Source organism: Cryptotermes secundus, unplaced genomic scaffold (assembly GCF_002891405.2).
Source record: "Cryptotermes secundus unplaced genomic scaffold, Csec_1.0 scaffold92, whole genome shotgun sequence".
In the NCBI taxonomy this organism is placed as follows: domain Eukaryota; kingdom Metazoa; phylum Arthropoda; class Insecta; order Blattodea; family Kalotermitidae; genus Cryptotermes; species Cryptotermes secundus.
In genome coordinates this window covers 1,123,061-1,148,586 of record NW_019728498.1, presented here as the reverse complement: position 1 = coordinate 1,148,586, position 25,526 = coordinate 1,123,061, and the positions used below count along the sequence as shown (strand labels likewise).

Sequence of the window (25,526 nt, the reverse complement as noted above, 5' to 3'; positions counted from 1 at the left end):
CCGAAGTGAACGGAGAAGTTAATGGATGTAGGCCTAGGCCCACTGGAGCTGTAGTGTCAAGGGGGGAAAAATCATTTAACGTATATTTTCAGTGTCGAGGCTATACCGTGTCGGATAGTAGGTTAATTAATTAATGTGGAGCATTTGATTGAATGAAACTTGAGAGGGAAAACTGAAGTACTCGGAGAAACCTGCCCCTGTGCAATTTTATCCTTCTAAATCTCAGGAAACCTTGGTGCGCAACCGGCGGCTAACCTCCTGAACTATGGAACAGCCACTGGAATGTTCCGTTCGTCATAACAGTTCTGTTGAATAAGCTAATATTAATTTTGTATGTATGCAAGGCCTTACTAGACTCTACAATAATTTACATAATCTGTTGTCCGTCCTTTCCAGATCGTAACCCGTAGGTACTTGTTTACACTGTGTGTAGGTTCGTTGTATTTGGTTTCCTTCCCATTTCATATTTTTATCTTCCATTTCTTATTCAAATAACAACAGTTTTGTATTTCTAGAATTCTCTGTCACATATATTGATATATTGTTATTTTAAATTTACAGTAGTATCTACTACAATGTATATACCATCTGGTGTAACACGAATAATGTCTGCGTTTTACCCACAAAGTGTTTTCATATATTTGGTATAATTGGCGAAATGAAACGCTATTGATTCTCTGAACAACATTGAAAGAGTGGCTTTGTAGTACCGACCAATGCGTTTACAGTGAGGTAGGAACTGAATTTTTAAATGTTAATTAACAGAACTTCAGACTTCAGAGTGTTAATGGACACTGCAAAATTCACTTGAAGCAGAAGCGTACAAGGAAGAGAACTTTTACCTAAGTTCTTTTTTTATTATCAGTGGGGTGGGACTAAGTCCCTTGTATTGCCGCCACTTCTGGCCTATTGTATCAGCCTCAGATGATAGGTGAGGGTGATTGTGGAGCAATTGGTGGAATGAAGATTGGCAGGGGAAACCGAAGTACTCGGAGAAAACCTGCCCCAGCGCCACTTTGTCCACCACAAATCCCACTTGACCAGACCCGGGATCGAACCCGGGCCGCCGCGGTGGGAAGCCAGCGACTAACCGCTTGAGCTATGGCGCGGCCTTTACTTGTTCTATTTGGAAAATGCATAGTCGTAAAACAGTATGGCCAAGCACTCTGTATCTTCGCCTGATTCTTTTTCCATATTACAGAATGGTTTTGATTAAATTTTTGTTAGAGTTACTCGTATACACTGAGTTGTGTGAAGAATGCAATTTTGTACTATATATCAGTCGGTTTAGTCCGCGACATAGCTCAAGCGGTAGGTCGCTGGCTTTCCATCGCGGCGGCCCGGGTTCGATCCCGGGTCTGGTCAAGTGGGATTTGTGGTGGACAAAGTGGTGCTGGGGCGGGTTTTCTCCGAGGACTTCGGCTTCCCTTGCCAATCTTCATTCCACCAATTGCTCCACAATCACCCTCACCTATCATCAGGAGCTAGTACAATAGGCCAGAAATGGCCGCAGTACAAGGGACTTAGTCCCCCCCCCCACTAGAAATAAAAAAATCAGTCTGTTTAAACATAACTTTACATGAAATTTAAATGGAACTTAATGAGTATTCTGGAAAACATGAGAAAATGGAGCGTGTGATTCAAACTATAGAACTGATAAAGATCCGATGATATTTTAATTATGTTTGTATTAGAATAAATACCTCATACAGTACAAGACAAACTATTTATAGTACTGTCTAGTGCGAATGCTATAGTATAATCAGCTTAATAACAGTAGACGTGTATCTGGAGTAAATAAATATCAGGGTCATTTAGACAGGAAACTATAGCAGAGAGTAATTGTGAAATATATATATACCTTCTTCACTACAGCTATAGTCTCCGGCTACAGGCTGGACGACTGAGGGTTCGGAGTTCGAGTTCCGGTAGGGTCAAGAATTTTCTCTTCTCCACATCGTCCAGACCGGCTCTGGGGTCCCCCCAACCTCCTATCCAATGGGTACCAAGGGTTATTTCTCTGGACGTAAAGCGGCCGGAGCGTGAAGCTGACCACTTAACTTCAGCTAGTGCCAAGGCCAAGAAATTATCGATCTATACATCCCCTCCTTCATACGCCTCCATGGTGTAATAATTAATTAAGAGCAGGGACGACTTTACCCTTTACTTCACTACATCACACTTTTAAACTCTTGTTGTTTCTAGACTCACTTCAGTGATGCAGTGATTTACTGAACCCACAGCTTCACGTGGCGATCTGCAGTATATTCTCTGATGTCTCTAAATCGTTCGGACATTTATATATTATTCTTATGTTCGATTTCTGAACGTCGTCTGTCATCTAGTATTCCAGACCGAACTATTCTCTCAGGACCACATGCGAATATCCGTTAATGCCAAGTACTCTAATTCTTGTCTGTTTCTGTAGGGCAGTTCTCTTTCTGTAAGCTTATTTGGGGCGACTGTGACACTTGATCTCTCACAAAACATAGTGTTAATGATTCAGATGTAATTCAGAGTTCAAATATCGACAGCAGAACTGCTAGAAAGTGAATATGCGAAAGTTGTTTTCTGTGGCAGCTTTTATATATTTTATATGTTACATATGTATAGCCTGGATTAGAGCTTACTTTGTCATAGACATAAAAGGGTTATGGAACATATTTTACCTCATTGGATTTATATGAGTCAGCTACCCCGCCATCAATTTTAGATTATCCGATTTATAGAGGCACATTGGGGCTTCGTGACAATAGAATTGGTTACAGACTGTTCAGCATTAACCGGCTCAATTTTTGTTTAACTCCGGACGACCGGAAGCGGAAAATACGAACTGAGATATATTCATTTATTTCTAGCACTCGTATAAAGGAAAGGAAAGAAAAAACCTTCTTTCTTTATTTTTCCAACCTTTTCCATTGTTTCTCGCTTTTTATATTCTCTTTCCCTATCTATAACTTTACTTCTTTCTTTATTTGTTGTTTGATTATTTTTATTTGTTTATTTATGTATGTTTCTCTATTTGTTTCTTTCTTGCGTTTATCTTTGTTTGCAATTTGTTTATTTATTTATTTTACCCCATTCACATTCTACTTGTCCTCTTATGGTCCTAGTGCTGTGTTACGTTAATTAGCTATTGACGGTGTCGTTAAATAAACCACAAATCGAAGTCCTCCTGTTATCCTCGGTTCTTCAGTCTCTTTTCGTATATTTACATAGCTAGGTTCAGTCCAAATTGCTGTAATTGAGATGGATGTAAATAAAAGGACGAATGTGAACTGGCGTGACTGGAATTGGAATTATTTTATACTGGCTTCGTTCATAATATTGTCACGTGTAGAGGGTACTCGTGACGAAAATAACAGTTTCTACTTCGGGTGATTGTATTTATTGGCACTTCGGTTACGGTCTCTCTTAATTACAACTAATAAAGCCCTATCGCTTATTTACACACTTTCCGCTTCACCGTTGCACATTCACTAGGATTCTAAGTTTCCACTAGTCGTTTCCTAGCAACGGATCTCAACACAGAAACTAACACTTCAAATCACTATGAAGTCTTGTTATTTCGTCTTCAATCGATCTGTACTCCTCTGTCCTAATCTGCACTCAACTAATATTCACAATTCATTAAGGACATGCTCCATTCTCGTCCTTTTACCCTTAGTTGCTCTGCACTCACTTCACAATCTACACTAATGTAAACTATAACAGGTCCTCTTTATATACGCTCCGCACGGATCACACAGAAACAAAAGTCACGTGATTGCTATCTCGCCAGTCCATTGGCGCTCTTATTGCTGCCTAGCGACGAGATACATCATTCGTCCTGTTTTTGCATGCCCTTATCGTGGGGTGTTTATCAAACCGTTGCCTAGAAATGCGTTGAATAACCCCGTTGTTCGTGCATGCATTACTTAGCAACGGCCGTTTCTGTGGCTCAGTCATTCTTGCATGGAGCAAATACGCCATTTTATGTTATCATATCTTAATACACATTTATGCTCCTGTTAATTGCAACACTGGTTAGCTAGCTTTCTTTGCGCTGCTTTTTAAAGCGTTTTGCTCTCTTGTCCCATTAGAGCAAGGCTGACAGGCAGGGAACAGGCGATGGGATAATGGAAAGTTACGATGTAACACTTCACCTGCTAGACAGGTACTACACTGCATGTAGCAGACATGGTCCATAAATATTTAACGTCTTCCGAAGATATAGTAATGGACTGAATTTGTAAATCCGTGCGTTATGCTGGTATCTTCATTCCTTATTTTAAGCTTACTTTTTGTTCCTGGAACATATTTTAATTAAAATGGACATTTTAGTTTCCCTTACAGCCTGGACCTTCGCTTTTTGTCCAATTCACCATCTTTTCTAGATCTATTCACGAATTCTGTCTCCACAAGAGCGGACATTTTTCCAACGAAAGCGTAGCTTATATATATCACGCGTTGATGATATTTATTTACACGAATTGCTTAAATGAATTAATAATATAAATTTCTATTCTTCCGTTTGTATGTCGGTCTCCTTGTTTTATTCCGCAGTCACTTGATAATCCAGATGAATTTATTTTTGATTGACAGAAAGAACTTCAAAAGGAATCGTTCTGTGCCTTACCTGCTTTATGCACCCTACTGTGCATGAAGCCAAAATAGAATGTTATCAGTTATGTCAAAATGGGCCACCATGCGAAGAATTAATTCAGGCCGTATACTAGAACTAACTAAAATATATGAGTATGCAATTATTTGAACCCCATATGGTGGATATTTATCTAATTTGCAATACAGATAATTTTACGATCCATGAAGTGCTATTCACTCATGGAGCTGAGCCCTTCTTGAGAAGCCGCCAGTTGTGCAGCTACTCATTTCCAGAATTTTATGAAACCCGAAGGTTCATTACCGTGTTCATAAGAGCTATCCACCTTTCCCCATCCTGAGCCAGATCAATCCAGTCCATACCATCCCATCCTATCTGTCTAAGATCCATTTTAATATTGTCCACATACATATGTCTTGGTCTTCCCAGTGGTCTTTTCCATCTGGCTTTTCCACCAAAATCCTATATGCATTCCTCTTCTCATTCGTGCTACATGCCCTGCCCATGCAATGCTATTACGATTGCAGAAGTTATTAATTTATATATATTTATATCTGCCTTAAATGAGTGTCACTTCCAATGACATGAAGAACAGCAAAGCATTTGCTAAATATGTAATTTTTATTACACTGGAAAATATGTACATGTTTAAGCAACTTTCATTAAAAAATATTACAGCTAAGATACCGTCAAAAATGGCTGTCTGAAAGTTTACTACGGAATTTTACTACTACCCTGTTCTTTCTATAACAAGAATTTCGTTTGTATCTTTCGAGATGAGAGAATCATAAGAACATATAGATAGGACAGTGAGAACTACATTATCCGTAAGTGAATTTTTGCTTCACAACGACGTTTGTTACTTTCATAAGGCCCACACATTCTCACGTCGAAATATTGAAAGAGGTGAAGCGGTCTGAGCCTGAACGTGATCACTCACCCCTATCTTTAAACCTGGCAGAGTTTGTACGTATGGAACTTAATTTCAACTGCCCCCTCCTCATTTATCTTAAAATCTTGGTATTCAGATAAGAGGCAGTCTTCGCAAGCGATTGTGAGCAGTAACAAGTATGTGTGAAATCGAATTGTTGAGATCTTATTTATTCCTTCTTTTATTTTTCTTACATTTTCTCATTCCCTCGTTCATTCGTCCATTCATTCATTCACTCATCCATTAATTCATTTTTCAAAATGAAAATATATTACAACCTCGCAATACATGTTCCTTTCTTTTTTCTTTTTTTCCTGTGGCGCTACAGCCCCAATTTGGGCCTAGGCCTACCTCCATGAAACTCTCCGTTTCACTTCGGTTTACTAGATCTTACACATACGGTAGGACTCCTTGGGCGAGTGATCAGCTCGTCGCAAGGCCTCTACCTGTAGACAAACACAGAAAAACGCACACAAATATCCATGCCCTGAGTGGGATTCGAACCCACGATCCCGATTTCCGAGCGAGCGAAGACAGTGCACGCCTTAGACCGCTCGGCTACCGTGACCGGCATACATGTTCCTTAGCTTTCCAAAATTCGATGTTTGCTACATGTTACTGTAAGCCCGTCCTCCATTTCGTAGAACACAAAACACTTTTCTCTCTAATTACACTAATTTCCTCTAATTAATACACAAGTAACAATTTGATACATTTATATCTTCTTATGCCTCTTTATCACTCAATACCTTACATAATTTAAAGATTGTATTATTCGAAATTATAACCCTCATAGAAAATTATAAGAATACCCGGTAATAGATTCAGTAGAAACAGATGACCGAATACAGCAAGAGTAACAGCCCAAAATGAAGCTGAAAAGAGACTTTCGACCCCGGGTATTAATCTGTATAATGAGCGAAAACAAGAAGTAGACTTGAAATTTCATTTGGCTCCTGCGTTTTGTTTTGTAGTCTCGCTCATAACCAATTGTCGCTATTATATTGTCCTTGTGTGTACTCGTATTTATACTTTTTTCTAACAAAATATTTCGATCTCTTTGCTCGCAATTTATTTTCTGTGTGTGTGTGGCAAAGTCCTCTACCATTGCCGAAAAGTTCATTTAAATATTGTTTATAATAAAATATATGGGAATAAGATAATTTAAAAGAGATATTTCTTACCTCAAATAATTTTATGGCAATAAGGTTTATATATTTGACAGGTTATTTTCTAAAAAGGTTTATTACTTCTGTAATGTCAACAGAAGCCAGAGAAGCAGAGCACTGAAGCAGTGGGAGGAGAGAGGGCGGGAAATTAATATCGGACATGTCTTTTACATCGTCATGAATATTTCAGTCGACAGGGGACATGGACGCAAGTCGTCACGGAACACCATGTAAGCTCGGCAAAGAAAGGCTTGGATAAATCCGAACGTTGTCATACTGGTTTACTCATTTCTTTGTATTGTTATACTGTTCCTGATGAAAAATTCATAGAGAGCAGTTCAGAAATGCGAACAGTGCACTCTACAGGCTGGTTTTGAAAATTGCCTTATCGACACTAGCTTCGCCTCACCCGTTGCTTGAAATCAGTCCCATTTTACGTTGAATGTGTGTTAAAGAGATATTTCACAGCATCTGTGATATTTTAGCACGAGATTTGTCAGAAACGCGAAAATTCTTGCACTTGGCTTCCAGCTACGCCTAAAAGTCATATATCTGCCTTCATCAAAACGTTTCTAAACTGGATCTGTCGTAAGAAGGAGAATAGTTGTATAGTATATCTATGTTTTACGTAATTCGTGTTCATTAAACCGTGTTAGGATAAGTATTGCTGCTTCATTTCCTTATGGCACATAATATTTTTCATACAAGGAAATAGATAGAATTGTATAACCAGGAGGTTCATGTTAGGAATGCTGGATATTTCCTGAAAATAGTTGGGACTCTTAAAGTAAGGTTGGTATGATATTGTGTAGTGAGAGTTCTGAGCCTTTCCAGTTCATATTTCTTTCTTATGAATTACACAGAGTATCGCTACGAAATTTATCTTGACTTCAATTTCGTTTGAAAATCACATATGTTAGTATATTTCGTTTTAATTATAGATCATTCAGAATAGATCCATATTCTCAGTTATCGGCACATTTGCTTCGCATTTCGTCAGTTTGTTTTATTCTGTCCAATTATTAATCCATTTATTTCAGGCATATGATGGAGTACGTTTTCCAGTGAGCACGTAATAATTTATTCAAACTTATGTCAAATTCCCATGAAGTGCGTATCCATGTGTCTCGTTTTTTGACACTAAGAACCGCGCAGTATACGGGATGCCGGATATGAGGTTGGTTGTAACCGATACTTATAATTATGTATTCGCTGGAACATAAATTACATTCATGACACAAAAACTTCTGAACAGTCTCATTATTATATAAAACTTTAAAATCTATTCGAATTTTGTTCCTGAAGAAAAGTATTTCAGACGTTGTTTAATGCTGAATTATTATGGAAGAGTCCTCAGAAGCCAACCATCCAGAATTAAACTATCGATCTGAGATATTAGGTCTATTAAACATAAGAAGATCGGTGATTCTGTAAAAGTTTGTGTCTGGGTATATATCATATGTTATGAATACATTTCCTCTTCGTACAGACATGCATATATTTATGGTATAATAAAGCTCAGTGTTTACTGTATCCTGTGTATTCCCATATATTCTCAAAACCGAAATTTCTGCGTCGATTAAAATATTTCTACACCGAACGCAGTACAATCTTCCGATAGAAAGGATATTCCTACTTAATGCAATCCAGCCTTCCTGCATTGTCAAATGTGAAATCTTACATAGCCTACATACTTCGGCATACATGAATCCCTTCTGACTTGTTCGTTCGTAAATTTCTTTCATGATAATTTTGCAAGATGTTTGTCTTTCAGTCCCTTTTGTCTTCGAAATACAAATTTATCCTGTTCCATATTTAATGTCTCTTTGTATGTAGAGCCATTTACAAAATGAAGGCGCTCTTCCTTGCAGCTTCAGAACTTGAGTAGTGTATTTTATGCTGATGCTCTGCTCGTCCTTCTCCTTGTGTAGGAAGTACTGATGTGCTCTGTGCTCTGCGAATTTGCAACGAACATTGAAAGGTAACTTGCCATACCCTTTCAAAGTTCAAAAGATGGCATTGTTCTTAGTCNTTAAATATATATATTAGTTAGATAGAATATTTTTGTTTTTAAAATATTGTAAACTGTAGGCTGAATAACAAGTGAGTGGAAAGTAACTGCACTCTGCGGGCCACCCCGTTCAGATCTCGATGCACAATTTTGCCAACACTTGGTTACCTGTTTCTGACAGTCAGTGGTACCGAGCGTCACTCTTCATTGTTTACTGCTTCCGTTCTGACTTTTGGGAAGTCTCGGATATGATCCTCGTCCACGAGGCGGCACATTTCCGACTTTTTAAGTGATTTTCTTACTTAGTCCAGGAAAATACTAGGACAATGCCGTAAAATAGGCCACAGCCACTAATTTTCCTATCCTTTCCAATTCCCCAATTCGCAATGGCAGATAAGAAAATATTGTCAAATGAAGACAGGAACAAAGCAACCACAAGATCATCTCTTAACTTGCTTAGTATCGCAACAGTAACACAACACTGTACAGGAAAGCTTAAGCTTAAAGTATTTCTCAGATAATTCATATCCCTGATTATATTCATGTTTAGTTTTCATTTGAGTGAATGCCCGGAAGTAATATACGGTAAACACAATTGTGTCATGCACATAATGTAGTAGCTCAGTCGGTATATGGCTAGACTACGGGCTTGATGACCGACGTATCGAGGTTAGGCTGCCTACAGGGGCTCTATAGCCTCCAGGCCGCCTTTGAGGCCCACCCAGCCTCCTATACAATGGGCGCAGTGTCTGCTTTCCGTGCGTACAGTGGCAGGGGCGTGGAGCTGACCACTCACCTCCTTATATTTTCAGGGAGTATTTCTTGATCAATTAAGTACAGGGATAACTTTACTTATACCTTTATGTGTTATACATTAAACGTATACCATAAAGGCCTACACTGACACAAATTTTGGGAGCAGGTCCCGCCAGTGCTTCGTTGCATGCTACCATCGCCTTTTCCGTCTAACCGCAAGCAATTTTCCGAGGAGTATGTGCCATCATATTTCTTTTAACTCAAGCAGACACGATCAAGTCATCAGGCTTAGCACCATGCGTAACCGTTACACTTTCAACAGTCATGGTAAAAAGGTAGTGCTATACCTCTAACAGACTGTCAAGATCCATACTGTTGTGAGACGTCGAGGCTCCCACATTTTCTCTAGATAGTCGGTTTACAGATGGCGATGAGGTTCCCAGCCTTACGCGCCGGCCGCTCTTTAACCGAAGAAGGATTCTTGATACTCATTTCTGTCAGAGGCTGAGTCGACCCCAGGGCCACAGTGCAGCTGGAATGGTCAGGTCAATTGAAAAATCCTATGACCTCATCGGGAATCGAACCCGCGTCCTTCCAACTTTTAGCATAGTACCTCAATCACCTACGCTACCGCTTGCCTCCTTCAGCAGTAATGATTTTAAAAAAATGGAATGGAAAATGCGTTGAACATTAATCAGCGGGATAATTGGATAATTAATAACACTTCACCAGGTTTGTTGTTAGACACGAGGCTGTACCGTTCGACTTAATTGACAATTTAACATAAGATTTGAGGTCCTCACTTGCATGGCTATGAAGACTACAGTCTTCATGGATGTAGTTTCGCAGATAGGTATCAACATTTCGGAATAACATTTTATGTTTATTTTCCTGAAGATAGAGGTACAGTTTTCACCCGAAACGTTAGAAACCACAACAAACTACATCACATCACAGAAGACTGTAATCGTCGTCCTTATGAACAATTTGTCTTCGTTATGTTTTACGTGTATGTTGTTATCCCATACCACACTCAAATCTATAAAGTGACAATGTCCTACATAATTCTGAATCCTCAGTAAATTAAAGAGGTTCTTTTTATATATAACGTAAATAAAGGTTTCTAGAGGAACTTTCTTCCCACTCAGGGCATGGATGTTTGTGTGCTTTTTTCTGTGTTTGTGTACAGTTAGAGGCCTTGCGACGAGCTGATCACTCGCCCAAGAAGTCCTACCGAATGTGTAAGATCTAGAAAAACAGAAGTGAACGGAGAAGTTCATGGAGGTAGGCCTAGGCCCACTGGGGCTGTAGTGCCAAGGGGGAAAAAAGGAGGGGGGAACTTTCTTCTTCATCTCGGATACCCATCAGTTCAAATAAAATACCTTTATACGTAACTATTTCAGAAATACTGTACAAAATTTTCAACATCATACAGATATAAAGTACTTAGAGTGTTGTCACTTTACTTGGTACTGAAGTGTTAACTAGACATTTATAATTGCCAGTGCCCTTATTAAATGATAACGTCAAGAATTATACCGGTTGGGAAATGTTAAACATGTAATTAAATATTTAATTGCATTCATGAGGGAAGTCGAAAGGTGAAGGCTCTCTTACTTTTCCACAAACCTGATGCTAGTAGCACTGATGAAGTTGTGGATCTATACATCCACTCCCCCATACGCGTTCATGGCGTCGTGCTTAGTTACTTAAACACAGGGACAACTTTATAGTCATATTCAAACATGGATCCATATTAAAGAACAAGTTCAGCACCTAAGCACAAACAGTACACCTGATGGTGTTTCAGCAAGGGTCGAAACATGTCGTGTCCTTAAGATTTTAAGATATAAATGTAAGTAGTCTATATTTATACATTTTATAAGAAATTGCTGTGTAGACGATTGTAAAAATACTCGATGTGTAGTACATTTTTGCTATAAAGAAAAACAGTTTATGATCTTTAGGGGTAAAAATCTCTGTTCATTGTAAGATTCTTACGAAACACAGATACACTCTATCGGCATGATTTGGGGTTTTAGAGAGTCAAAGCAGGTGGTACATAAAAAAACACTACATTTTAAAGGTTTAAAATTCTAAATTTGAAAATTGTTAAAATTTGTTAAATTCTAAAGCCCTTTAAATAATTAAGGTATAGTGTGTCTAAACATAATTTGTGCTGACTGAAATAAATGCAGAATAGGTGTAATCGTTCGTTGTAACAGTAAGAACTTACCGAGGATATAATTGCATTCCTGTTCACAGGTGGCAGGTATGAGCCAGTGCTGCTGGACAATGCCTATAAAGTACATATGAAGCTGACCATCCGGTCCGTGGGTCCGACGGACTTCGGTCCGTACAAATGCGTCTCCAAGAATTCCCTGGGAGACACGGACGGCAGTATAAAGCTTTACCGTAAGTATGAATACGAATTGCAGTACTTTGTGAGCGCCCGATTTCAATGACGCGGGCACAGCGGGGGGAAAGCTATGATGAGGTATTTATAACAGATAGGAATGTTTCTGCGGGTGGACTGAAAAGGTCAAATCATAATTTATTGGTGATTATTTAAAAATAAGTTGTTTGTACGTGAAATGCTATTTCTACTAACAACTTTGATGGAATATTTTCTGTAGATATACTCAATCAAAGACCCTGTGCTTAGTTAATTAAGCATTCTGTCATGAAGACACGTGTGGGGGAGTGGAGGTATAACCCCACCGTTTATTGTTGCTAGATGGAGGAGAATGGCCAGCTTCATGTCCCGGCCGCTTTATCCACAGGGAGAAAGCCCCTGTTACCCATTGGCTAGGAGGCTGGCTAGGCATCAAAGCCGGTCTAGAAATTACATAGTAGAGAAGAAGCCTTTTCCTTGCTGGAAATCGAAGCCAGGGCTTTCAGCACGTATCCTGTCGTTGTATAGACTGATCTGTCCCAGCTCCTAAATTTACTCCATGCATACAGAAAATATATAAAAATATAAGGTGACCTTCTTGTAAGGTGAGATTTTGTACATTTTGATTTGGGCCAGACCTCCATTTAATACAGCTCTTAAACTGTAGTATTTCATTTATAGACTCTTAAATATCAAATTTCATTAAAACAGAATTGAACGGACAGAACGATATAAACACCACTTATATAAGAAATACGCCTAACACTTCGAAGCTCTTCTGATGTGATTCTGTAAGCCTCAGAGAACTGATCTGTTAGTTATTGGATTAAGCTTAGTTCGGTCACTCTTTGAGCTGCATAATTCAATTAGTATCGAATGGAAAGTTGATTGTTTGAAGGAAGACTTAGAAAGAACGTGGAAGCTACCATGGTACATTTTAAGGTGTTGTCACGTGTAGGGGTGACTATAGACGGGTTTCGGATTGGATGATTGGATTTATTCACACCTTATACAAGCAACTCGAGACTACAGGCAATTAAAACGTTATTGCTGATCTACATACTTTACAGTTCATCTTTACACATACACTAGGTTTCTCAGTCTTCACTAGTCGTATCCTGGCAACGGATTCATTACAGTCTCAAACGACACATGAAGACTTTTCGCAGTATAATTCCTTTATTGCCATTCTTCTGCAACTGCCAATTCCGGAAACTCGACTCAATTCAATTGTTCTGTTCCCAGGCTGATGTCCTGGCCGCCTGGCGTCTCGAAACTCGCCCCTTGACTCAACTGAAATTTCTTTATAAGAACTTTGCAAGGGCCACGCAGAAAATACAGTCTCTCTATTGTTGCGAAGGCGTATTTAAAGCGTCATTGTATAGCAACGGAAGTTACTCGATTGTTGCTTGCATATTCGTTAATGCCGAATTTTTTGTTTACCGAGTCGTTGGCTAGCAATGAACATCTATTCTGACTTCATTATTCCGGTTTCCGGGTGTCACGTCACAGTATTATATCGGAATTTTCCTATATGGTCTGCGGAATATCACGAAGAAGTCAGTAAGGTTCAAACCTGGGCTATCCTGAGTAACAAGCTGAAGCACTGACAACAAGACTACGGTGCATACTTGCAGTCAGAAATTATTTGAGAATGTTTGCTCCATTATAAAAGCGGATATTTCAGAAATTTCAAGGTAGATAGTTTGGCCTACGCCGAAGTGTGACACGTGCCACTTCATATTCTGTAAGTCAGATATAATCCAGCGAAACAGAGCAGCCATCAACCCACGAATTTGGAACGAAATATTTAATCATTTCCCATAACGCCTAGAGTTCGGCGAGTTGGTTTATCTCTTCTGTTGACGGTGAGAATTTCGTGCTGTCAGTGATTTGTCTTAGTTCGCTGGACGTTGCATGTATGTGACTGCGAACAGTGTTACTGTGTCCCTTGTGCTGTTGTGTCCACGCACTGGACAAATCCATCTAGTGCACACTGCGTTTCAAACCTCTCCCTAACGGGACTGCATGCAATATTGCTGCTAGCCGGACATAGAGTCACGTTCAAAGCTATACCCAAGGGGTATGGGGTGTGGGGGAGGCCGTTGCTGTTGTTCAGATGATGTGACAATTGCACCATCATTCTACAATAGCTTATGCTCTCCATTATTCTGGAATGTACACAAGCTTCGAGCTCTTGAATTATTGGTTCGCACACACGTCCTATTGACCTTCGTACTTTTAGCTGCTTCCATTCGTATCAGAGATATTACATAGACGTGTACTTCCGCCCATTTAACTAGTTAACTGACTTTATAATTCCAAGGAATAGAGTACAACCGTTCAGCTGATCAAGAAATTCCCCGCATTTTCTATGGCTGGAAAGCTCATTAGTGTCTAAGACAGGGCTCACCACTGGTCGATATCCCGAGCTAGATAAATCCAGTCCACTCATTCATGTGCTTTTTATTTAGACAACTTTCACGTTCGCCCTTCTACTTTTTGGTCTTCCAAGGGAACGCTGCCCTTCAAAGTTTCCTGGTACAATTCTCTATGCATTTCTCAGCTCTCCGTTGCGTACTACATGTCTCGTCCATCACATATGCACCGATTTGGTCACCCTAATAATATTGACTAATGATTGCGTGTTATGAAGCATTGTTATGCAGTTATCTCTTGCAACTTTTCCAAATAATTTTCCCCAAACCCTATGTTATTCGCTTTACATCAAACACTATAAGTTTCAGACCCCTAAAACACGACAGGTACAGTTTCGACGCATTTGGTCTAAGCCAGCGAAAACAACGCTTCTCGTTCTCCGAGAAGTGTATTTGCATGATTACGTACAATTTAATATAATAACACGCATCTATGGAAGGTTGTGATTTCGAAACATTACGTTGCATTCAGCTGGCAGTCAGGTCCAGCAGTGGACCGCGTCACATAGAGTGAGGAACATATGTAAATATACGAATGTTATAGTTCAAGATATTATTTTTTTCCTGTGGCGCTACAGCCCCAATTTGGGACTAGGCCTGCCTCCATGAAACTCTCCGTTTCACTTCGGTTTACTAGATCTTACACATTCGGTAGGACTCCTTGGGCGAGTGATCAGCTCGTCGCAAGGCCTCTACCTGTAGACAAACACAGAAAAGCGCACACAAACATCCATGCCCTGAGTAGGATTCGAATCCACGATCCCGGCTTCCGAGCAAGCGAAGACAGTGCATGCCTTAGACCGCTCGGCTACCGTGACCGGCTTAAGATATTATAGACTGTGCATATTTAAAGCATTCAATCTGGAATGACGTGTCGATGAAAATCGGAAAATATTCTGAACCTTGTTATGATGACCTGCCTAAACCTCTTATCCAAGCAATTTCTTACAGAGAAGAACCGTGAATTAACCTCAGGCAACATAAACGATATTCCAGTCAATATTCGGGCCGAGTACCTGTTAACCCGACAGCCTCTGTGGTCTAGTGGTCAGAGTTCCCGGCTACAGACCCAGAGGTCCCGGGTTTGATTCCCGGCGCTACAAGATTGTCTGAGAAGTAGTGGATCTGGAATGGGATCCACTCAGCCTCGTGAGGATAATTGACGATTTCTTTCGAGGAAATAGCGGCTCCGGTCTAGGAACCGAGATTAACGGCCGTGGGGATTCATTGTGCTGACCACGCGACACCCTCTGTCCGCAAAATTTGGCGCTAACTTCGCCGACAAGCGGCGGTCGCTCGGTCGGTATAGTTCGTTTGCGGACTACAGGCCACGGAGTTTTGTTTTTATTTACCTGTGAACCAAAGTGAGACGCTTCACTGCTCATGTAACCTGTTTATTATGTTTAAAAATATAAATACGTTTCCAAAGAGGTAATATGGAAAATTTTTATGTCGTATAAGATTTTAGTCGGAAGCCTCAATGGTGAGAGGTCTCTTGAGAGATCTAGTCGCACATGAGAAGATAATATTAAAACGGATCAAGTAAATAGATTGTGAAGAATGGAGTCGACTCATGTGACTCAGGATGGGGTCTAGGGTTGGTATCTTCCAAATATGTAATGAAATCTCGGGTTTCATAAAATGCGGGAAATGTCTTGAGCAACCGGACTGCTGTTGGCTTCTGATGGACTTTGTTACATGAATCTGGGCACTTAGTTGCACATTATGATGAAGTAAAACACAGTAATGCGGATTAGTCCTGTTTTGTGTTGTGAACTAACTTTCCATGACAATTTTTTGCTGAAAGGAGGTGCGTATTTCCTTCTTTCATATTTGTATCTTATTGGATGAAATATGATCTTGGATAAAATGAAACATAATAGGATCACCGCGCCTAATGGCCAGCTACTACTTGGCTTTTAAAGAGAAAATAAAAAATTGTATGAAAGGGTGGGAACTGCTGCATGGTGTCGCGCGGGGAATTCACGGTGTGTCCAGGGCTAATGGATTTAGAGTGATGAAGCAGGATGCTCCTTTTGAAGAAGAACAGGGGAGAGAAGGAAAGGGGATTCATTTGTATGCTGAACAGGTTGCCTAAAAACTCGGCTCACAGTCCCAGCGCTGTTTCTGGAGACCAACACATTTGATTCACAAAATCGCAGTATCATATTTTCATTCGAAAGATTTGAGGTTTTCGGGCGCTGACTAGGAAGAATGCCATCTTCTAGGACGTGGCGCCGTGTAGGTCTTGTGTGAACAGACGTTTCAGAGGAACGTACCGCCTCCATCTTCAGGGTAGATTCTTCATAGTCACAGCTGTGAACATCTCAAATCCTACATAATGTTTCTCTATGGGGAGGCTACTCATCGACACACTCGACGGCTCGAGACGTTACGAACCAAGAAGACCAAGCTACTGTTTGCTCTGCCCTTCCTTCTTTGATCCAGGAACCATAGCACCATACCTCGTTTCCTCTAACCTGAAGATGGAGGCGCTACGAACCAAAAAGACCGAGTTACTCCTTACTCTTCCCTTCCTTCTTAGATGCAGGAACCATAGCACCATCCCTCGTTTCCTCTACCCTGAAGATGGAGGCGATAAATACTTCCGAAACGTTGGTTCACACAAGATCTACACGGCATCACATCCTAGAAAGCGGCATTCTTTATTTTTTCTCTTGTTCTTTAGAGCTTATGTCGGTGATCCATCCGGTATATCACAGTTGAGGTGCTGGCGGGAACTGATTTTTTACTTTAAATTGAAGTTGTGTCGATTTTCTTTTTCCTCTGAGAGAGCCCTTCAATTTCTTATGCCAGCGACAGATAGTGGAAGGGACGTTGGTACTTTACGTAACTGAACATTACTATGGATCGCCTCTGTGCTCTGGAACATATTTTATCGTTAAAATTAAAGTCGCAAATAAGGGTAGTTTTTTAAGATCTTTTAAAACGAGAACGATTTCAAAATTACTTTACCAAATTAGTGTGCTCGTCAGACAAAAATAAATCTAAAAAATCTTGAAATTTAGATTCTGATAGTTTACATAAGACATTATCCACTCTTTTAATTTCGGATGATTGGTCGAGTAAAGTGTCATAGTATTTTTCCACGCTAGCACCCTTAAGAAATATAAAGATTTTCCTTGGAGCGCTGTACAGCATAACGATATCCTAAAGATGAAAGTATCATATTTAATTTTCGGATGGAATCTTGAAAGTGCGACATGTTTTTCTGAGCACGACAAGAAGTAGCACATTAAAGAGTGCCCCTGGAAATGAAATCGTTAACCAGAGGAACAGGATGCTGAAATATAATATTAGGAAAGTGTGAGATGTTTTCAGTTCCATCGGTCTTTTCATATATTAGGGGTTTTTCGGGGAAAAAAGTACAGAAAAGAATATTTAGACCTAAAAGAACGGAAACTGCAAGGAGGTGGAAACAAATTGCCCAGTGAGAGCCTTCAGAAGAGTAGGGTATGCGGCACAATTAGCGGAGATGAAAAGTATTAGAAACCCTTAACTGAAGGACCATGTCGGACCACTATACATAGACGGGATAATTGCTGTTTTGTATTAAATGCTCATTTGTGAATTTGCAGGCGTGGAATCAGCTGACTCAGGATAAGTTAAACCGGCGGGCTTATTCAGCACGATAATCGATCTTCGGAGTTCCAAAAAAGAAAAAGTATTTAACAAAAAACTGAGCGACTGTCAGAATCTTAATCAAGGTTATATATGTAGTTATTTGAAGCTACAGATATCATACTGATAAGCCGGTATACGTGTATAACATGATATCGTGTAAGGGTATTTAATACTAATATGGATCCCATGTCTCGATGTGACATAATCTTTTTTGTATCATAAAATAACTTATTTATTCCAAAGCACTAAAGAAGCAGAAATGCGTCCATTAAACATAATTTGTACAGATGTTTTACTTAGTTATTAGGAGAAAGAAATACGTGAATAACCATAACACACTTGTAATGAACTCCATTAAACGATATTTTTTTTTATAATCACACAGTCGTTAATATTCTCTAGACGTATAAAGCCTTTTATGGATCCACGAAGTTAATTACCATATTCTAAAGCGCCCACCACTGGGCCCTACCCTGAGCCAGAATGATCGATTCCATACATTCCCGTATTGTTTCTTTAAGATCCATTTTAATATTATCCTTTCATTTTTTCTTTCTTGATGCGGTCATATTATTAGTGTTTGTTGAAGAGCAAATTTATGAAGCTATTCATTATGCAATTTTTTTTCGGCTTTCCATAATTTTCTCCCCGTCAGGTCTAAAAGTTGCCTTCAGCACATGTGCAATACAGGTGGGAGCGTAACCATATATAATTGAAACTAAACTGTACTTAAAAATATTTCATACGGCTGTACCTGCACTTGATACACATACAAGTTAAAGCAATATATGTGTAATGTTGGCCTACACCATAAGAGTTAACTGGAAGCTGCTTTAACGATACGGAACATTAGTAATAGCCTGTGTCCCATGAATGCGCTATGACAGATGACGAAAGAGAAATTCAGTACGCTTGCACTTGAAAGTTCTTCTCGTATTCCCAGATGTGATGACACCTCTTACGGTAATGGCAAGATGGGTTCTCGCTCTCGGACAGGATTTTCAACTGGGCTGCACACTTCTCGATACCGGAAGGCAATCAGTCACAGTTTCAGAAAGTGGGCTAAGCCCCCTCTCCTCCGGCTCAATGCTACTGGTGCTTTTACCAAGTGGCTCTCCCATTCATCATGCCGTCAGGACCTTTTGAATTTAAGTTTGGTGAAGATTCATCTTCCAAACATCGCATTCAGCCACTTGCCTCAGATAGATTTCTGTTGCCTCTACCGTATACAAGTAGTGCTGGTCTGTGAGGCAAGAAAAATAAATTATTTATACTGGACAATTTTTTTATAAATCGATTAAGTTTACTTGCATTGTTGTAATTTGTTTTAACTTCAATTTTCGAGAAACTGATAATAAGGAATATATATAGCTGTACTTTACTCTTGAATTGTTTTACGACGTTCTCATTTATTCGTGTTACGTAACGTCAGTATACAGAGAAGCGTACTGATTCTCAGTTATCCATAAATGCTGAAACTTCACAGAGGACAGGGTACAATTTTCCTACTCTTCACACATCCCTCAAATTTAAATTATTTGGAAAGCCTTAAAACTTAGAAGAAATGTAACTGGTTGTAAAGAGCGTGTTTCATTCATCTGTACATTTCTTTGGTACATGTTTTTTTCTGATGCATACATAATAAGTTGCGCTAAAGATGAGTGTAGATACCCATAGACGATGTTCTTGTAAACTGTGCCCTTTTCTTTTGAGATGCAACCAAAATTTGAATATGTCAAGAAGGTTTATTGTAACCCTTAAACATCATGTTTTTACGAAAACCTGCTGAACTGTTATCCATCTGCTACGTACGGACAGACGAACGTACAGATATGGAGAAAATAATAGGCGCAGTTTCTCGGCATTTCATTTTTAACGCTCCAAAATGAAGCGTGTTTATTCGTCAGTTTGATATCATAGGATTTGATGAAATATTTAAATTAATCTTACTAAGAAGGCAATTAAGGAAACGCAATTAAAATTATATAAAGCCCCTGTGGTAGCTCTTCTATTTAAGGTTGAGGGTTTGAGAGTTTGGAATAAAAGATTAAATTAAAATTTTATCATCAGGGTTTTAACCCCTCAGTTCTGCGAAGGGAACTACAGAAGAAGCTAGAATATGTAATAAAGAAATTGTACAAAAACTGCATGTATTTTTGTCCAGGATAAAATAACAGCATTTGTAAAACTGGGAGGAACATTTAGATGAATGAACTGTGACCGTCTTCCGAAACAACAGAAGGAACCAGAAACTGATGTAGCTGAAAATCGGACAGGATATTTACGTATGATCCCTGAATGTGGGTGATATTGACGGTGGTCTGAATTTAGGTTTCCCCGGTGGTCTACTGGGTAGCATGTGCTAAATTTTCTCGGCAGTCCTGTATTTAAGCATCCTGTTGCATGACTGTATGTAAAACTGTTTATGTACCACACACTCCATCAACAATGCAACACATTTTTCCGTCTTCCTTTCACTTTCACTTTCGATACATGTTTCGGGACCAAATGGCCGTCTTCTGTTGTAGTATAGCAATTTTGGAATTGTAAGACACCTGAAGATGATCATTTAGGGCCGAAACATGTTGTTCCCAAAGTGAAAGTGAAAGGAAGAAGGAACAATATGGTGTATTGTTGACGGATTGTGTAGTCATAAACAGTTTATTCGTCAGATCTGCCATAGGAATGTTGAGTTTAAAACCTATCGCAGTAGGAATATTAAGGAACTTTTTTTCGCCGTGAAAGCTGCAAATCTTACGGACTGGATATCATATTCGATTAATACATAAAGGGTTCCGGTTTTTATAGCAGTCAATACCGACGGTGTCAAAAGTCATATAACACGTTTAAAGTATGGAAACTGAGTTATCTTCATATGGAAATAAAGCGAATTTCCGTAACGAATATTATATTTAAGCATCCTGTTACACTCACACAATATATATGAGGCAAACTCCGTCTTAAGTGCAACAATTTAATTGTAAAAAATTTTAATTTTCAAAAATTTGGAAAAAGAAAAAGAACAAAACTTATAGACATTTTAATTTGAATTTAAGTTTTAAAAAAGTGACAGTTTTAGAAATCAAATTGACGCGTGTAAGTTAACAAAGATTTTATACATACATACAATTGGAAAGACCGGTGATTTTAAATTTTAAACTACGGGCATTGTAGCAGCTACGTAAGAATACACACCTGATGATGGCCATTTAGTGCCGAAACATGTAGTGTAGAGGAAGAGAAGAAGAAAGAACTATAATTAAATTGTTGCACTTAAGACGGCGTTTGTCTCATATATATTCCGTACCGAAGTTTGTGCTGAATATGACAGAGACAGCGGGGAGTCTCGAACAGTGTTGCGCTCTAACGGATCAACCATCAACATTCATTTTTAAAGTATCTTTTCATTACCTTTTCTTGGAAGCCTTACTCGTTTCAGCAACTTCATTTGGTTACAAAAATAGAACATTAATTACGAATTCCACGAATTAAGAAAATGAATCAGATTGGAATGCTTACTATAGAGAAAATGTGCAGTTTACGTCACAGATACACCTTTGGATTTGATGAAGACATTTTCTAAATATCCCATCAAAATTAACAACGAAACACAAAACCTAAAATAATTAAGAACCTCAGTTAAGAAAGGATCATTTAAACATAAAAATATTCATTAAGAATTTCGAGGTACTCCGGTCACATTTTCCTAATGGTTTTGATTCCGCGCTGAATATCTCTAACAAGTCTGTAGAGTGTAGGTTTAATTCATTTGATTTTAGTATCAGAAAGTTTCCCTGAAACATTGACTGCAGGTCTTCTTACAAATTTTAGCAGAGTGACTTTAAGATCATTTGTAAGCAGTCATGTCTGTTAGGCGTTTGAGTGTGTTCGTTTAGGACTACCGGATTTCGGTGGAACTGAGAATGACACATGTCAACCATTGTTGACAACAGTTGCTCTCGAAGCTTTGTAGACAAAAGACAACCCTTGGGTACAATTGCACATTTTCTCGAGAGCTGTACTCTGGAAAACGTAAAACCATCCCACCTGACAGCAACAAACAACTCTTGAGGATCTCGAGAGAAACAGATACTTCTGGGAAGCTGCCATCTTCTACTGCCTAATCCACTGCTAGAACGGTTCCGCGTGTACAATTACTAACCATGTTTCATGAGATCATATTGGCTGACTTTCCAGCTTGGTAGTAGATATTGTTGAATAGGAAATAATAGTCAATGGAATAGAATGTTTCCGCTGGCATTAGTATATCCAGAATATTTATCATGGTTATAGTCACTAAAACCTCAATGGCTGATTACTGGGTTTATGAAAGGTAAGCCTTTGGGAAAATGATTAGTGTGGTAAGGAGCAATGCAAGAATTAATCGCATTATAACAATTACAGAGATTCATTTTGTTGTATGTTTCGACATTCGTTAATTAAAATAAATAAGAAAACTGTTTTTGGAATTAAATTTATGTTTGATCTGGATGCTTTCCTGACGTGTTAAATATGAGTCATACCGACCTTCTGTTGTTTATGTGATTAAACCAAAAAAGATACAATAAATATAGGATGTAATATTATGGCTATTGACCCGTTGCTAGGCAACGACCGCGAATTAAGTCACCATACAACAGTCGTTGATGGGTAATGACTCTACCAAAAGATACGAACGTAACAATTCCACGGCAACCGTTGCACTACAACAAAGGAATCCTGTTTTATACGTTGTCCTTGCGGAGATGTTATGAGCAGGACAAGTGAGGATTCAGTTAGTGAAGATTTGGTTGGTGAGACAGTGAGTTCGTTAGAGGACTGCTGCAATTCAGTCGTGATGAGCCGTTAGTGTGAGAAAATTCTAACTGATGCCGGAGGCAGTTCGGAAACCCAGAGAAAGGGGAACGTCTGCGGTAGAGAACCGCTACCAAACAACGGCTGGTGAGGACGTTACTGTATCTGTAACAGTTAACTGTAAATTGTAGTCACGAGTTGTGTGTCTAAGAGTTCAGTAAATCTGATTACCAATTCAAACCCCTTCTATAGCCACACCTTAAAATTGTGACAATATATACACTTGAATTTTTTAAAGTGTATATATCTGGTACAATTATCTGAAGACTGGAAATATATTCATGACATGAGGATTTTCTCTCCCATCTGAATCTATGGAAAGCGTAATATTTGTATAATGATAATTTTCTGCTTCATATATAACCGAGACACACAGTAGCGTAGTTAGTTTAGACTCTATGTTAGAAACCGGAAGGTCGCGGGTTCGATTTCCGATATCATTAGATTTTTTAATTGACCTAATCTTTCCAGAAAAAGTACGACCCTTGGGTCGACTCAGCCTCTAAATAAATGAGCACCAGGTTTCTTCCTGGGGGTAAGGGGCGGCCGGCGTGTAAGGCTGACCTCACCGCCATCTGTGAGCCGCTTGTCTAGGAATGTGGGAGCGTCGAAGACTCACAGCCCTTAGGCCTCCACGGAATGTTATAAGGATAGCTTTACCATTTTTTTATACAAACAAATTAAGTGTGATTTTAGGGTCTCACGGAGTTGGGTGTGTAGATTTCGGTCTTCGGTGATATGACGTTTACTTTTCACAGGCAGCAACTTTCACGGGAATCAAATGCCTCTTCCCCAGAGGTTGAAGATGGAGACAGTAGGTTAATCTGAAATATTGTCATCTATCCTACCATAGCACCATATCCAAGAAGGAGGAAATCATCACACTTGCAGCCCATAAGTCCCTAACCTTGACGAATTACTCACTGGTTTTATGAAACCACTAAATTAATAATACAGAATATGAACTCCTCATAGAATCCAAATGCATTGAAGCCTTCAAGGGCGGTCATCACAAAGATACTAGTAAATCCCTATCTTTCACGGACTTTTTCAGTTCTTCATGGTAGAGAGGGAAAAGTCGGATGTTTACTCCCGAGAAGATTTCAACTGATCCCAAAATTTGGAATATATTCTTACCGCCGTGTTTCTTTTTCAGGTATTCCTCAACCGTCGACACAGTACAGAACTACTAGCACCACAGAAGCTAGTGTATTACCAGAGAAAGGTGGGTAAGAGCTGAGCATGGCACAAGTTTAACAAGCCCTATAGTATCAGGTTTGAAGTTTTCAAAGCAACTAAAATTATAACATCTTCTCAGGGCATGAGCTATATCAATTTTGAGTGAAACTAAAACTTTTCGGAAACAGTTTTTTTCTTTCTTGTCATAGAAAATTTGAAATGTATGCCTTTTCACTCGTAAGCAGTTAAGGAAACCGGCTGAAATTATTAACTTAATAACAGAGAAGTGATAGGCCGAAATAGAAGCCTCAACTAATGATTGAATATAATGGTGACATGCTGGCTTGTCTGGCCTGTCGCACACTTCAAAGGCAGTGCAAAATGAACATGACGCAGCAATGGAGAGATTCAAAAAGAATAAGCGGATTATTTAGAAAAAAATATTTCTTCATATCTTCCGCAAATCTGACAAAGATTGCCTAAACATGAACCCGATGCATTTAACGTTTGAGCTGTGTTACAGGAAAATCACAGAGAAAAGCTTTAAATATTTGTAACGGCGATTGATTCAATGTTTATAATAGTCTTTTGGATATTCTTTACTGCTTCTGGAATGTCTATAAGGTTTATTTGACATATCATACACGAAGCTTTGTTTTTTTGCTTCCGTCTTCAGGCGATTTCTTTTCATTATACTAAAATGTTTTTTTCTCTTTTAATTTTCTGAGAGTAGTGGTGATAATTGGGGTCGAGCGTGGTACATTTTTGGCGCTAGGCTTATACGCTAACGACTGGGCGTTTGGTAGAACTCAGGGTTGTTTGAATATGAGGCTAATGTGTTATCCATTAGACTAGACTTGATTCGCCCGGCAACCGTGTTATTGGTTTATTCTCGACAAATAGATTACATTCAAGATTAATATACATAATTTAATTCTTTGGATGATGCTGTATTAGAAGTTGCTAATGTCATCTTCATTTATTAAATTAACACAGTTGTAACGTTGGTATTATTGTTAGCTTGAAATTAGACAGTATTAAGGGTGAGTAACCGTTAATTGTATGATATTCATGTAAAGTTTCGTAACAACACTCCATCTGATTTAAATGGTTGAATAAATGGAAGTCACGTGGGCAGATGCACAGGCACTCTATTACTGTTATCCAAACTTTCTATTTATAAGGCAGAAAATAGCCTAAAGACGGAAACAAAACGATTAAATAAACACTTCGTCATTAGAGCGTTGTTGCGTTGCGCTCGACATGTTATATGTCTCGGATCGTGTATTACGCCGAATTTTTTTTAGCTGTGTCAGTGGAACACATTGTGTCAAAACCCTTTATCTTTTACTGTAATCACTAAATTCGTTACGAAAAGTCAATTTTTTATTTAATGGATAATCTACATCCTTCAGCAGCTGCAACTTAAACACAGTGCGGGGTTTCCATCGGCAGTATGTACCGAATTATGGATCCTCCTCTGTGAACTGCTGAATGAACATAGATTCTTGGACATATTTGGAAATGTTTTTAAATGTCCTGAAA

The 25,526-nt window shown here is 39.0% G+C and overlaps 1 protein-coding gene across 1 annotated transcript in view; it reads left to right on the top strand.

Annotated features, from left to right (window-relative positions):
- The window catches only part of LOC111865142 (lachesin-like), an 801,402-nt gene that overhangs the window by 749,112 nt on the left and 26,764 nt on the right, over nt 1-25,526 (top strand). The window contains exons 7-8 of the mRNA XM_033751702.1: nt 11,736-11,885; nt 23,959-24,027. Of these exons, the coding sequence (XP_033607593.1) occupies nt 11,736-11,885; nt 23,959-24,027 (219 nt within the window). The remainder of the gene's footprint in view (nt 1-11,735; nt 11,886-23,958; nt 24,028-25,526) is intronic.